The 16,762-nt window shown below is 43.1% G+C and overlaps 1 protein-coding gene across 7 annotated transcripts in view; it reads right to left on the bottom strand.

The window, feature by feature from the left end:
- The window catches only part of LOC117754222 (microtubule-associated protein 4), a 98,163-nt gene that overhangs the window by 40,929 nt on the left and 40,472 nt on the right, over nucleotides 1-16,762 (bottom strand). For 6 of the 7 annotated variants that reach the window (XM_034573024.1, XM_034573023.1, XM_034573020.1 and 3 more), the window contains 4 exons: nucleotides 10,270-10,383; nucleotides 9,136-9,222; nucleotides 8,725-8,913; nucleotides 3,590-5,065 (listed from right to left, as the gene is read on the bottom strand). In XM_034573024.1, the coding sequence (XP_034428915.1) occupies nucleotides 3,590-5,065; nucleotides 8,725-8,913; nucleotides 9,136-9,222; nucleotides 10,270-10,383 (1,866 nt within the window). The remainder of the gene's footprint in view (nucleotides 1-3,589; nucleotides 5,066-8,724; nucleotides 8,914-9,135; nucleotides 9,223-10,269; nucleotides 10,384-16,762) is intronic. The other variant, XM_034573021.1, reaches the window with a different exon arrangement.

Here is a 16,762-nt window from a genome sequence, read left to right on the forward strand (position 1 = left end):
ACAGTGGAAAGCACTGATACGTTCTATACACGCCTGCCTATAGTAGTAGTAGTCCTGAAATAGAGTCATGTCTAAGTATGTAGTTCATGTGACCACAAAGGCGCTAAGATCCACCTATAAAATAAAAATAAAAACATGTTATGCCCCTGTTTTGCTAAACACTACGATCTGAGAGAGAAGAGACCCTAACCCTAAAGTCGTATGTGCATTTATGCAAAATTGACAGCTATCAAGTGTGCAATAAACTTCTAGGACCGCAACCTTGGTTGTGGCTACATATAAGTTTATTGCCTACTTAGTGAGAATGGGAAGGAGTGGGGTACAGCATGTGTTATTGTGCTTGAATGTGTGTGTATGTGTGTGCGTTTGTGTGCACAACCCTCAGTCAGTGAAGGAGCTGTTGTGTCACAACCAAAACTTCTCTTAAACATTGCACTGATAACTGGAATGGTTACATTAGTACAAAGCTGGCTATGTTGTGTGTCCCAAGCATGACACTGTGGTTGTTGTTGTTATGATGATTGCACCAGTACCATGCATCAGGCACTCCCACTGCCAAATGCGAACACAATGCATACCTGAGTCCTGTGTTACTGCAGCTGTAGGTCACTTTTCATATGAAGTTATTCCATCAAATGAGTATTGAATATTCATGTTCACATGCCTATGTCTTAACGCATTTGGGTGATGAATTCATACTATTAAAAGATGTGTAAATTGTGGTGTACAGTAAGACGGAAACACTCTGGGGTTTTCTAGTAATAGTCGGCCTGAAGGTAGGAAGGTAGACAGACAAATCATTTAAACCCTCTGCAGTTCAGGCTGGTTTGACTTTTAGACGTAAAATAATCCAGATTTGAAAAGACCACATATTTCCTTGTCACAATGACAGATGTTGATACAGAGGATCTACCACCACACTGTGGAGTGCTGATACTTTATTCATACCCTACTCGCCTTTTGCCTTCGGTTTTTCTGTCAATTTTGTTTTAATACTCCTCTGCACCTCAGTATTTTAAACACAAGTCTCCCAAAGGTATATTTCTTTCACACCCATCCCCTCTTAGCAGCATTCTTTCACCTCTGCATATCCCTCTATCTCTCCCACAAGTCTGCCACAGAATCCTCTTTTCTCTCTTTATCCTTTGCGTCTCTCTCCTGTGGTGCACAAAACAATATTTCTTCTTATCTCTGTACTCCTCTTTTACATCATTAAGTTTCTCTCAAAATGAATGAAAAGCTTATTATTACTAACTCCAGTTTATTGTGTTTCAGCAGTTTTCCTCCATGCATTTACCTCACTCTTATTTTGTACGCCCCTCTCTGTGACCCTCTTAATTCTCTCCTCTTGTTTTTTTCAATGTGCTCCACATGCCTTCTTATCTTTTGTACAAGGCTTAAATATCACTCTGGGTGACAAAGACCCACCCTGGATACTGACAAAGGGTCTCATTACACAAAGGGCAAACAGAGCCAGCTGCGTTCAGCATTCTGTGTTCTTGTTCTCTCTTTAAAAAACAACATACAGCCACACAAGCACAGATATATGCTCCAAACAACAAACACACAATAAAGAGCCTTCATTGAAATCAAATCAGACAGTTAATGGTGCCATGTGTCTTACATGGTGCTGTTTCCTATTTTGCTGCAACGTGCACAAAAACATGCACTGACAGCAAATACACACGTGCATAAGAGACACACATCACCAAAACATATCCAAATTCACAAAAGACAAAACCACTCTGTGTGTATCAGGGATTAACACTCAACCCAACCAGCATAAATCACCCTATTCAGACATTTTCATGGCATTTTCAAGTGGCAAAAATGTACTAACACTAGCCCCTGCGTTCTTGTGGAAGGAAGTAGGGGGCATTGATCAAAGCTGCCTAATAGCCAGGTTCAACACTGCTGTTCCTGTGGTGCACCGAAGGCTGGCTCAGTCCTCATTACAGCCTCCAATGAGAGGCAGAGACAGGAAGTTCTGACAGGAAGGACAAGGAAATGAATCCTCTGGATCTGCGCATCTGCATAAATCACAGCAGTATACGCACAAAACACTTCAGGTCCTCTGGAAAAAGGCCAAACACACACAGACACACACACACGTATGCAGACACACAAACATGCACTTGAAAGTAATGACACATGCATGTGCACAAACTATAATAGTCACATGGATGCATCACTACACATGAACATATACAGGTGACGTCCACATTCTCACTCACACACATAGGCACAAGTGTAAATCTATTTGATTTTTAGCTTCCATGTCTGGCCGCAGTAAACTTTGTTAGTTCCAAGTCTGCTGAAAATGAACATTTTCTTTTGGTCAGTACCTGAAGCTTGTTATCTTAGATAAGGTTTCGTAAAACAACCGAAAAGGAGCAAACTGCTCCACTGCATATCACGAGCCATAGTCTGATGAATCCAAAACCGAATCATCTTCAAATTGCAGAGGCTGTCGATACCAGAAAGACCTTCTCAAGAACCTGCTGCCTTTCCAGAAGGAGCAGATGGCCCTCTTGAAATCGAGGGCCTATACTGACTGTGGCTTACTTAACACTTGGAATGGCAAGAAAGCACTTGTTACTTGTGCACAGAGAATGAATGGCTCACAGCAAAGACCAACAACCCCCATGAACTGTGGCTGCATCTCATTTCTGTTCTCAGCAACTGTCACCTTGTTGCTGAAATGTGTCAAGAAGCTCTCAACTGTTTTCCATCTGTCATTGTGCTAGCATACCACTGATGTATCTCAATAATGGGGCATGAACAAAACACAACAAAGCCACAGGAGGATTTAAAGTAGGACTCACCTATGTTGGAGAAGCAGCAAGGCAGCAATCATCACAGAACATGGAAAGTAAAATCAACAAAAACAGCAAATTACTATTTGAAATTGTCAAAGTTACTCTCAGGAGACACAGCAGGATGTAAACTGTTGATGCATAACAACAAAGGTGAGTTAACATGAAACCAACAAAGCCCTCGGAAGTCTTTTTCTAGAGGAAGTTGTAAAGAGACAGGCAGCTAGTGAGGAGCCAAGAGTTAATTGGAGACAGAAGAAGACAGAGTGACACCTCACACCCGGATGCAAAGAAACTAGAGCACGACTACAGTGTTAACACAAACACTTGTACAGAAGAGAAACAGAGAAGGGGGGTTTTCATGTGGTGAAGATGCCTAGGGGTGTCGCTAAAGAGAAAGACCCGGTGATTGGTTAGTTGCAGCACACCTGTCAACAGCAACTCTGTTAATCGTGAGAACATCCCAGCAGTGAATCATGGGGAACCGCAGATAAAGGTCAAGCCAATGCACAGCCCCAGTTGGTCATCACTTGAGTCCATGCGAACGTTAGTCACTCAGAAACCCACCATATTAGACACGCCAAAAAGTCCCAGCCAAGACAAATGTGTCCATGCAAGAAACAATGAAAAAGGGTCTAATTTATCTACCTAATCTCTAATGAATTTCAAATTTCTAAACTACTGAAGCTGGATAGAAGGTCATGCATGATGTATTTTTCTGTTAGTTACTCTATATTTAACCTCTACGTTGTCCTGGGTTGACTGCAACCAACCTTCAATGGTGGGGGCAGGTGGAGGGACCGCAGCTGGCTCCTCCAAGGGGTCAGCAAAGCTGGGAAAGAAGGGCTTAGCTGCAGGGTTAAGACCAGATCCTGGAATTCCCAGAGGGCTGACCGATGGAGGGGAAGAGGGGCTGACGACAGGGGACGCCTGCAGAGGGAGCTTCTTCGCTCCTGGCGAGGTGGGACTCTTCACTGAGGATGAGGACGATGAAGAACGAGACTTCTTGGATTGTTTCTGGGATGATGTTTCATCTTTGGGCTCTTTCTGTTGGAATTCCTGTGCCGTGGTTTTGGGGGAGCGGAGAGGTGCTGGGCTTGGGGTGTTGAAGGACAAGCCTAAGCACAGAGGAGGACCTGAAGTGCCGATGTCACTGAAGTCAAACATCTCGCTGTTGCTGCTAACCTGCGAGTCGTTCAGGAGCCATGACGCGTCTGACGGTGAAAGAGGTGGAGCTGAGGCTAACACCTCACCCTTGGGTGAAACGCCAGGACTAGACTGCGAGGCAGGGCTGAAGGCCGAGGTGTCTTCCTCAGGCATGACTTGTATACATGACTCTTGCAGGGAACTGGTATTGCCAAACATCCCGCTGTCAACCAAGTCACCACCCACTTCATCGTCTGGAGAGAAAGATGGAGAAAAGGCCTGGCTGTTGCCCAAACTGGCCTTCTCGGATTCCATCAAGAGATCAACTTCATCACCAAAGTGAGGAGTCATGGGAGACGAACCAAGTGTTGCAGTGTTGCCAGTTGAGCGCATGGTGAACGGAGCTGCTGTAGCTTTAAGCTCGCTGTTCAGAACCAGTGGACCAATGGGAGCACCTGTTAGGGAGAACAGGTCTTCGGACAGGGGGGCAGGAACCAGATCTTCATCTGGGTAGACCTCCTTTTTCCAGGGACTGTGGCTGGTGTCCACTTCTGTAAATGAGGCCTCCAGGTTTGCTGGAGCTGAACTCCCTAAATCCATCATCACCTCCTCTGTGATCTGAGAAGTGGCTGCAGACGAAGGAACAAATGGTTCTGCCATCACTCCCCACTCCTCTGGAAGCTTCTTCCTGCTCTTCCCCTTCTTCCCTCGGCCTCCACTCTTCCCAAGCTGCTCCTCCCAGCCTCCCTCTCCTCTATCCCGCCTTGGGCCAATTCTCTGGAAGAACTCCTCTGTCGGGGGAGTGTTTTCTCCCAGTGCTTGCATCTCAGGGTGACCCCTGCTCTCCAGGTTCTCGTAGGATCCCTCATCTTTCTGTCGCCTTTTCTTCTTCTTTTTCTGTTTTCGGTCCGACCCCTCTGTATCCCTTTCATCACCCCCAGCATAGGCGGTGCTCTCTCGGCTCGGCCAAATGTCAGGTGGGTCATCAGGGCTGGCTGCAAGATGGCTTGCATGGCGACTGATCATCGTATTTACGCTGGGAGAGAAAGGGAGGTCTGAAGACAGGCAGCCACCCTGGTCAACCCAGCTGTCGGCTAAGGCACCTTGTTGTGGGTGAAGAGGGGAGAGTTTAAAGTTGGGGGTGGGTTGATATGTGCATATGAATTGGTTCCCTTAGTCTAGATCAAACAGAAAGTAACTAACATCCGTCTAATAGAACGTACACAGTGTCTATCATGTACACATAACGTGGACACAGAGACAAAAGGAAATAATACTGCTTCATGGAAGAAAGGAGGTCAATTAGGCAACAATGCTGCAACTAAAACAGTGTTTTTGGTTTAAGGACATTGTATCATAAAGCTTAGGTCTGACGGCCAATGATGGCAAATAGCAGATGTCAGGTTGAATTTATTCTAGATAGAAGAACGTAATAAAGGGAGAAGATGTAGATGAGAGGAAAACAATTGGAGGAAAAATGTCCCTCTGAAACAAAGTTGGTTTTATACTTTGGCCCAGTTTGGCCACACAAACACAAACACAAACACACACACACACACACACACACACATATATACACACAGCTAAAGTGGAGCATCTGTCAGACCTCTTACAGTACTGTGGCTCTCAAGAGGGTCATATTTAATTTTAACGAATCCGTGACAGAACAATGCTCATTTAACGTACACGTCCTGGAGGCAGAAAACGCCCAATGAGAGAGAATACCTTAAATGTTGTGTTGCAATCTCATTAGGTTTGGGGGAGCAGCAAATATCAGCCATTCTGCATGCAAACGCAGATACTGTTTGCACTTAAGTACAGAACACTGCAAAAGTATTAAATAATTATTTTGGGTTCTTCCCTTTTTAGTTCTTCTCTTCAGCACGGCCCTTCAGCGGCCCTTGCATCCAGTCAGAAATGCTGCATGTGATAGAGGTATTAAACAACTACAAAATTATAGAGGTATTTTGTTTCAGCACGGTGGTTTTATCCAATCTGCTGATCAGCCACTGGTGATGAGAATAGCTCTAGAAGTTAATAACAATGTAAGTGAACATGGATGTCAACAGAGCAGGATTTAAAATATAAACAAGCTCTGCAGTTAATTTGTCAGGCTGGGAATGTGCATTAGATATTTCTTAGACCTAAAATGAAATCTATTTATATGATGTCTCCAAATGGCACTTGTGAGTGGAAAGCTAAACCAGTGACTGAGGGTAGGTCTAATTAATAGGCTATATATGTAATTATTAATTGTTACAATTACTGCACTTTAATGGAGATAGATGTAACATTATCTTAATTATTCAGCACAGGATATTTTCATCCTGTCGTCTTAAATTATTCCAGTATGACCAACCAAATATTCAGGGGATCTGGTTTGCAGTTAGGCTCTTTGTGCTCCTATAACTGGTAGTGGGAGATATTCAGATTATTAATATGCTAAAAAATGCAATATACTGTAAATATGTTCAATAGATTGTCATGCAGACTCATAACAGTTGTTTTCATAGATCTGCACTCCGCATCATGTGATATGGAAATCAGGGTTGGTGGTTGCTGCATTGTTGAGTCACCATGTGTTGCCTCGTAGTTTTCTCACATATCCGTTAACTGATCTCACACACACACACACACACACACACACACACACACACACACACACACACACACACACACACACACACACACACACACACACACACACACACACACACACACACACACACACACACACACACACACACACCAGTTCAAAGGTGTCGTCTCTTTTTCCTTTTTGCCTTCACTGCTTGTTCCAAATGAATTACAGAAGTTTGTGAATGAATCACCTCTGTCAGCATCAGAGCAGGTCGAGCTGTGACTCTGTTAGCTGCAGTTAAACTGATGCACTGCTCAGTTGTTATAATTCAAACATTGCAGTTGTTTGTTGGGTCTATGCAAAAACAAATAAAACTCCAGTTCAAACGGCAAAAGTCAGCCATGATCAATCCAATTCTCTTTATTTGCACCATTTTAAAGTCAGTGTTCATAAAATGAAATTGTTATCGCTTTGCTATTGCATGTTGGCTATTCTGGAGGTGTGTTAAGCAACCAACACAAAATTCAGACCCAGGCTCTTGACTTTTCGAAATAAATGCTCTGTAATTCAGCTCGATTCAAAGTATTGCAGCACCAAGAATGAAGATTGTGCTTTTACTTTGTGAGATACGGTAAAATAAAAATAATCAAACTGTCAAAATGATCTGGCAGGACAGATTTTATTGCTGGTCGACCAGTCGGGCCAACAGTTGCCGACCACTGCTGTAGTTTATCCAAGAATGTAGAAGAAGAAATGCTCAACTCGCCAACTAGTGCGCTGCCCCACTCCCAATGATTCCTGTGTCCAAATTGCACCAAGTTTGACACTGATCTTCCTCGAGCCATTAAGAATACACATGCCAGGCGGATAAGATGAACTGTTCTCGAGATATGCTTTTCACATACAGACATGACAGACAGACATTTGTGGAATTATTTGGTAGATTCTCTGTGGCTATAACCTTTTTTACCTGAATGATGAACCTGCTCAGCACTTTTCTAAACACCACTCAGCGTGATTAGTTATTATTGTTATACCTACATGGGCACATCTACTTTCAATATGCAATATTCTACACACTAAGAAAAATGAGGTTTGTCCTTTAATTTGTCACTAGGCTGCATATTTTTGGACTCAGCTCATGGTTATGTGGTTCTGAGCAAAGTCTAACATCCTAGTGTTCACCAGATGAAGATGCAACACCACTGGTATTTGTACCCTGCTTCTTAATACTCAGGCACAGAGGGTTCTTCCACCTGCTGTGGAGCAGGGAACCATGGGGGCTGAGCTGCTGTGATGCTTTGTGCGTGGTTCCACTGGCCCCACGGGATGTTAGTGTGGCTCTACTGGGTGCCACAAGCCACAGCATGGTGACAGTCACGCCAACTAGGCTCAGACATGCATTGAACTATAGAGACGCCCTATGGGGGCGAAGGGAAGCCACTGGTGGGTGAGATGCTGGTGAGTGAACATTGAGAGACACGGACAGCCTCTCTATGTACGCGCGCACGCACGCGCACGCACACACACACAAACGCACACACACACTCAACACATGTATACCGTATATATATCTTGAAGCTATTACATGACGGCACACCCCCTATATATGTCAGCATCAGATGTGCATTGACCTTGAGCTGAATCCCCATTGAAGATGGAGTGGGTGCGTAAGGAAGAAGCTATAGAACAGCAAAGACAGTCAGCTGATCTGAGTACTGCACCCCTCTGTGGAATGAATCAGGCAGTGCAGCAACACTCATGTACCTATACGATCATGTAGATTGTACAATATATAGAAAAACATTTCTTAATTGCCACTGATGTTAGAACGCAGCGGATGGAAAAATAATGGAAGAACATCATGATTCAAAGACTCTATAGTTGAAGTACCACTGCGAACAATGCTATGAAATTGGGTCATTATAATCGTGATGACTACTAGTTATTATATATGATATAAAATATTATATTTCTGTGCATTTGATGTGTCAAGTTATTGCTCATACTAAAACATCCCATTCTAGATCATCTATATATTTCTGTTCAAGCTTTAAAAGATTAGGTTACAGTATTCCCCTCAAATAAATGAAGTAGAGCATTGCTGAAGAAGACCGGTTTACTTTGAACGAGATACACACGTCTGTCTGTGGCATGTGAGCTAATCTGCACGTGTCCTACCTGCTGTCAGGTCTGCAGGGCTGCGAGGAACCTGGGGTTCAGGCAGCATGGGGCCGTGTTCTTTAGGGGCCTCTAACCCTGCTGGGGGTGTGGCGTGCTGGGGCTCTGCTATACTTGGGGGCCTGTCTGCTTGGAGAGTTGCAGCTCCTAGCTCTACATTGACCCCCTTCCCTCCAGGTTGGGAGAAACCTAAGGGACAGATGCAGATGAACAGGTATACAGGGTCAGTGTTACATATTCACTGAGCTTTGCAGTAATGTTACTGTTGTCAAAGGTACATCAAGAATAATGCAATATGTGCAGCCCACTCATATAGTGTAATCTTACTGAGGGGAAGCAAGTGTGTGTACTCCAAATACACATTTTCTCTGCATTTGAAAACTATATTACCATTGCCAAATAAAGCTATACCTGAGAAAGCTCCCATCAGGTCAGTATCCATCATTTGGGCAGGGCTGCTCTGAGAGTCCAGAGGATCTATATAACCTGCCATGGAGGCTGACATGAGGGAGGCAAAGAACAGTGGGTGGGAGGCATGGGGAAAAGAGAAGGACAAGAGTGGAACATAAGAAAGAGAGAAAAGTTGTCAGAAAATGGTGGGTGGGGGATGGAGAGATGGATGAAGTCGTAAATAGAGGACAAGAAGAGAAGGAAAAGATGAGGTGGTGGGCGTAAAGGCATTAATCATTTAGATTTGGTAGACAAAACAGGAGAGTAAATAGGCGATAAAGCATTGAAATCAAATGCAAAATGTTTATCATTGTTGATAATCCATGTGTGATATTATTCTGAGTACAGTACTGCACTGAGAGCTTTGGTCTCCAAAATAACTGTACATCATTATTACTGTATTTGTATAACTTGTGTCTGTACATATGCTTCTCTGTTTATCTTTGGCTTTTTATCTTTGTTTAGTTGTAAATTGTTGTTTGTATCTTGAAAGCTACAGACAACCAGCGACACATTTATTAAAATATTTCAGTTACTAGCCGATTTTAAAGTTGATTCTGATCTGGTGGTGCTGTGCGCTGACAAACACAACTTTACCTCCTGCATGTGCAACATGATGATCAGAACAATTCAAAGTTCCTACTATAACTTTCCCCTTTGTTCTTGGTAAGAATATTGTAAGTCGCTTTGGATAAAAGCGTCAGCTAAATGAAATGTAATGTAATATCAAGTCATTCAGTGAAAAGTTAATAAAATCTTATGTCGAGTGAAATTGCGATTAGAGATTCATGTATCTAGTCTGACTTTACTTGAGATTTTATTTCACTTTATATAACAATCATTGCCACTAGCAGAAGAAAAAGTGCAGCTGTCTCCAAGATGCATATAGTCCATAATCAACCAATTGCTTTGACAAGAAATTTTATACACCTTCCTTGTTAATATAAAAAAAATATTTTAAGATGCCAAATCACCATTAGTGTCGTCAAAAAGTTATGCATTCATGGAATCAGTCGTATAACTGCTCGTAAGGATATTTATTACATTTCCTTTCGTGCAAGTGTTGCTTTGGACTTCTGTGCTTGACCTCCGTACCTGATAAGAAATCTGTGGCCGCGGCCTGCTTCTGGTCAAGTGGGAGTGGCCGCACCTCTCCTTGAGGTTCTGGGCGTGACGCTGTTATCTGTCCCCCTGAGGTCAGCTTACAACCTGCAGTGACAACAAGGATTATCTAACATGAGTTCTCCCTCCTCACTGGTGACGTGTTACTGTACAACCATAATTAATGGCACGAGGCTATTAAATATCACACTCCTCTGAACACAAATATGCAGAAATAACTCCAAGGCATTTACAAAACAAACAACCGTACATAGTGGACTCACAATACACACACGAAATGCTCACATGGACCTGCACAAACACACACACCCGCTCTCTCTCACCTGCCGAATTTCCTCCCAAGAGCAGATATCCGAGTCCCATGCAACTCAACATTCAGTGGTTTTTGCTATGTGCTGCTCTGTGCCTCTGACTCTGTCTGTCTCCACTGCAGCCTCAACTGGCTCTGAGCTACTAACACTGTGAACCCCCAGTCATACACGCACTCACACACAATCCCAACACAAAGACACACACACAGGAATGCAATCACAGTCGAGGAGTCTGGGTTTTGGTGTGACGTCTCTCTGTCTGTCTGGTTCAGGTCCCGGGCCCGGCCAGTTAGCGCCTCCCCCCTTGCAGCCCACTCCCTCCCTCACTACTCCTGTAGTCACCTTTCAACTCTTGCGCCAGCCTCCAACCAGAGACCCCTGACTGAGGCTGCACTCCCCGACCGCCTGATTTAATGTGGCTGGAGAAGCGGGAGAATAAAGATAAGGAAAAAAAGACGGGAGAGGGTCAGGGAGGAAGATGCATGGACAATTAAAGTAGCAGTTACAGGATAGCAAAGAACAAGAGACAAGAGGGAAAGAGGATTACAAAATGGGGGAAGTAAGGAGGAAAAAAGGGAGGGATGAATGAAGGACAGAACAGACACAGGAAGAAAGTGAGGCAGAGGAGAGGAGGAAAAGAAGGAGGGAGGCACCAGTGGAAAACCTCTTCCAGCAGCATACACAGAGGGTGACAGTGAAGCGAGCAGACAGGACACTACCCAAAGTCACAAACGCTTCCATATATCAGACACACACAGAGGCCATGGCGGGGTGACTGTGTCTGTCTCGACGGCACACACAAAAAAACACTCTGTCGGCAGGGTCACCGATTGATTCAAAAACACTAATGCAGCAGAGCTCTTCCTCACAGTTTCTGTCTTTCTGCCTGTCTCTCTCTCTCTCTTTCTCTGCTTTGTGAACAAACATTTGGGGATGTAAACAGGAGATGTGTTGTGTGGCCAAGACAAACACACCTACATGCACCCAGCGTCTCCATGCTCTTCTTGGTTAAGTCAGTGAAGTGGAAGCTTTGCGGGAAACCAGCTTTCCTGCTGAGCTGTCCCGCTGTCCAAGGTGCTGAAATCAACCTGAGCAGCTTTGAAAAGGGCAGTCAGGGGAACTGGTATGAAAACCTTAAATTATGTATTCGTGTTTACATTTTCAGCCCTTACTAAACCATGTGGTTTCAACAGGGCAGTTAACAGTCTTACTTCAAAGCTGTGACCAGAGGGTGTTTTATATCAGGGGAGGGAGGTTACATAAGTACTTATCCTCAAAGCTGGTAGCTGTCTGGTAGGTCCCAATCACTCAAAGAAAACATCTCTCGGGCAAAATCAGCAGTTATATGAGGAGACTCAGCTGACTCAACTGACTAGAGAGTAGTGCCTAATAATGTGGTTCTTAAAGGGGAATAATGGTACCTTTCTACCTGGGCCCTTCGTTTGTAAATGTGGGTGTGTAAATGAATGGCACTTACTAAAGGTTTTGGACTTTCAACCATCACCATCCACCTCCATCATCCTGCAACCACCCAAGTGTCACGAGATTTGGAGTGAGACTCACTCTCACGTCTTGTGAGACTTAGGTTATTGCAGGAAGACGGAGGTGGAAACATGAGAGAGAGAAAGTTGTAGAGAGAAGTTTGTTTTTTACCTCTGACTATGATGGCCATCCCTACTTGTTAGAGCTCCAACAAACTAAGGAGCTAATGAAGAGAGAGAGAGAGCAGCAACAAGCAGAGGATGGATGAACTGCTGCACAGTTGAGAGTGAGACTTCTCGTTGAGGAAAACATGTGTAATGTTGCCAGACTCTTAACAAAGACCCAAAATTATATTGTGGACTGTTGCAGTTCCCCATAAGATTAAAATATCAAGTATTAATTACATTTCTTTGTCACAAGCATTTGATTTATTGGCCAAAATATCGGTATCAGAAATTGTATTACTACTTAATATCCGAACTGGCCACCAAAAATCCATATCAGTCAGAATCTAAACGAAGTGGTTTAGATCAATTGGTACTGAAACGTATTTGCACGACAAACCCCTCAGACCATAAGACAGGTTCAACAACACCTTCATCAAACCCCTTGATGGATGGGATGGCTGGGTAGGTGAATCCTTACACATTCTAGAAATTGAGATTGTTTTGGCTAAGTCTCTTTGTAAGTAAATCTTTTAACATTCATTTTTTTGGACGTCGTTGGGAAAAACGGAGATATGGACTGTGAAGTCAGTCAAGACCACTAAGGAAGAATCGTGTTGGATTTATGCTCCACACACTGTACGGTGTTTAAGGTACCAGCGCTGAACTGCTCAGCCTGAAAGGAGGAAGAAGACCAACAGTAACGCATCAAAAGGGAGTGTGTCTGTGTGTGTCTGTAGGTTTTGTGTTATGAACATGCTCCATGAATTGTTCCGATAGGAGGCTCAGTACAGTGTCATCGGTGGCATTACTGTCTTGACCTTTAACAATTGTCTCCTTTGAGATGAGAAAATATAATAATGTACAAGGTATCTACAGCATCACTGAACTTTGGCAGCAACATTTTTACATGAGAGCAAATATAACCAGCATAACTAACTCCCAACTCTAACTTCACACCTGTAATGTGCATTTTATATCCCTGCCAAGACCAGCTCCCTTTACCTGTGAGATCCAGAAATATTTTGTAAGACATGTTCAGTGTGTGGGTGCCCCCTTATGTAACATGGTCACTGCAAAGTGCTTGAGATTGAATATGATCTAATACCTGACCCATGTCTGCTGCCATGTGAGCAGTGTCCTGTACAATGGCTCCTTACTAACATCAATGTGTTCCTCTCTTATATGCATGCTTGTTACAATTACTACCTCTCAACACTAGTATGATTTTAAATAGCAAAATCACTGTTCTCTGAAGTAAAGATATTATAACGGCTACAGTTTATGGTGCATAGTGCTGCACCGTGCACAATTACTGACTTTACTTAAGCATATAACAAACAATGTGAAATACTTAACTTTAGTTTTTTTCTCTCAAGCAGTAAAAAAATTTAAAGTGAAATTAGGTTGCTGACCTTTCAAGCTCCGGCTGTTTATTTGAATCATTCACTGCAAAATTGACTGCATTAACTCACAATGTGTCGTTGATTATGATGTATGGAAATACAAAAATACAAACAGGATGTGAGACAAACAACAACTGATTGCAATGAGCGAATGACACAATGAAATCAAGTGAGGATGTATGAACAATGCTGATGAGAGATTTGTGTGGGTTAAACTTGTTGAGCTGTAACACCAATGATCTGATGAATAGGACAAATAATATACTTCTTCTCAGAGTTAAAAATCGGGTCCTGTGTTTAGTCTGAACTAAATTTCCAAATTACGTAAGAACTGCTGCTGCTGGGGGTTGCTGACCTCAGTGTGAGGACGAAGTACTGCAAGACAGACTGGCTGGAGCAACTATGAGTCTGACGGATAGACTTTTCCATCTCAGAGGCATCTGGGCAGACACACACACAGACACCGACACACACAGACACACACAGACACAGACAGACACACACACACACACACACTCAGAGCTACTCTGCTGGAGCTGCACTAATTTGGAAAAACTACTGTAATGCACATGCACCAGCATACATGCACATAGTAATAAATACACACTCAAAGTACACGCTCATACTCAGACAGGAACACACACACACAAACAAAATGATGCCAGTCAGACATCCACAAAGTCAGACACCACGCTTAGTGGACAGTTGGCTGACCTGACAGAATAAAATGGACAAATATAGCCTAGAATGAACACACACACACACATACAAGCACAGTCTTCAGATGACAAATCCCCCTCATGCATGGACATGTTTAGGAAGTGGCACTGGAGCACTGTGAAGGTTGTTCTGAGGACAGCAGCAGCAGCTGAAATATGACTCAGGCTTTACAGTACCTACACTTTCTATTCCTGTGATAATTTCACCATCTGATTGTCTGGGAATAAAATCGTCACTTCTTGCTCACCATGTTATTGGATTTTTGAAGGTATTATGACACAGGGACACAAGGCACACTAATCCAGTGCTAGCTAGAGACTTGAGTGTGGTTTTGGTCTCTATGTGCACTACATTTCTCATCGCATTGCTTACAATTGAGAAAATAGCAAAGTTTTCAACAAACCTTTTTGACCTGGCAATCCCATATATCATCAATCACCCAACTCTGTGTATAACTTTTACTTTTCCATCCATACGATGCTCTCTTTTGAGTTTAATAAATCCATCTATCCACACCAGTTATCACACACAGGCGTTTATTATTCGGACTCATGTGAGGTTAAAGGTGCCCTGGAATTTTGCTGCACGCTAACAGATGCAACAAAGATCAACAACAGGAATGTTCTGAATATGTCAATCGTACACAGACCTGAGAGGTGTCAGGCAACATTAATAAGAACACCTGCGAGGGTATTTATTGGTATGTAGAAGCTTTAATCAACATTCGGATATTGCTAAATAAATAAAAACACATTTGAGAATATCTATTAGCAGTTGTATTGTGATATATTGCATTAGTTGTTTTAGTCTGACTCCGCAGCACTAATGCAACTGAATGTGTAGCTACACAATGCAACCACTTGTCGCATTTTTGTGTCAAGCACAGTTAGTGCACTTGTGGTGCAGCCACTCTGCATGGACTTAAATTTAATGCTGCACGTTTGTCCACGTGGGACCTGTGTAGACCCTTTGGTTAAGGTAACAAAATGTATGCAGACCCTTACACGTGGACCCAGGGACCAGGAATTGGTCTTGACACAGCAGGATCAAAGGAGTGACTGTGATCTCCCACTGTTCAGTCAGCTGGAGGGACCCAGTGCCAGGACAGGGTCAGGACAATGGACTTGTGAGAACAAGATACACACACACACACACACACAGACGCACAAATATATGCACACACAAACCTCATCTCAGATAAAGGTGATGAAGGGTTAATACTACTAATGTAGCATTTGCAAGGAGCTTAATCCCACCCTCAGTCCACTCTTTTGTAAATCTCTCTGCTTTGATCTCGCTAATATCTGTGTCTGACTACAACATGTTTTACTACAACCAGTACAAATACAATAAACAAAACTGCAGGCCAAAAGCCAGATGGATGAAGGCTATGGTGTATATATTGACTGGTTTAAGAAAGACAAGAACCGTAGTTTCTAAATGTGAATGTTCATGTTAAGGCTGATGTCAGAAAAAGGCTTTATTTACTCACCATTTCCTCAGTTGGAAACTATAGTCTGGTAACTGCATTAAAGTCATAGCACAACTTTCAAAGCCACAGTGAATCACCAATACATCTATCTTTTAAACTTTACAACACTTATTGCCTCCATTGGTCTCTGAGGCATAGGTATACGTACTGTATAGGTGTACTGTTCTCAAATTAAGATTGCGTTGATGATATGGAAAAACTAATTGATATATACATGTAAACCCATGTTCTTGCTACATTTTCTATAGACATAAAATTATGTATTTCTGGATTGATCCTGGCATTGTCCTGGCATAGTACCGGAGAACTTTAAACCTTGTGGCTAACATCTTGTGGGATAGTCTCTGTCCTGATGAACCATACGCTACTATAGTACCAGGAACAAAAACAACATTAGTAGTTCAGTGGCGTACAAGGTTTACCAATTTAAACATGGCAGAAGCCTATATCCTTGAACCTCCTTTGCAAGTGAACATATTTATTGGCTCTTTCATCAATCAGGCACCCTCTGGATAAAAGGCAATGGCCTACTTAGGATGTTTGTCAGGCAGCTTGTACATTAACATTATAAATGGCTATTCTGTATATTAAAATTCAAGAACAAGTGGTAGAGATGCACTTTGTGGCAGCCTCACCATCAATATCACGCCCTACGATTTCCTAACCAAAACTAATCTGGGATGACCCGGCAGGACAGGGTAGGACAGGCTGACGTCCTGCAGCTGTCCTCCAGTTGACTCCAGCCTCTCCCGGCTCCTCTGCCTCAGCACCAGCTCCTCAGGCTAGGATAGATACTAAGAACCGGAAGGGTCAGGGTCACCGCAGGACCACAGGCACAGAGTGATGGTTCACTAAGAGGACAGAGTGCTATTCTCTGGTGAGGACAAACAT

This window comes from Hippoglossus hippoglossus, chromosome 20 (assembly GCF_009819705.1).
Source record: "Hippoglossus hippoglossus isolate fHipHip1 chromosome 20, fHipHip1.pri, whole genome shotgun sequence".
NCBI classification, from domain to species: domain Eukaryota; kingdom Metazoa; phylum Chordata; class Actinopteri; order Pleuronectiformes; family Pleuronectidae; genus Hippoglossus; species Hippoglossus hippoglossus.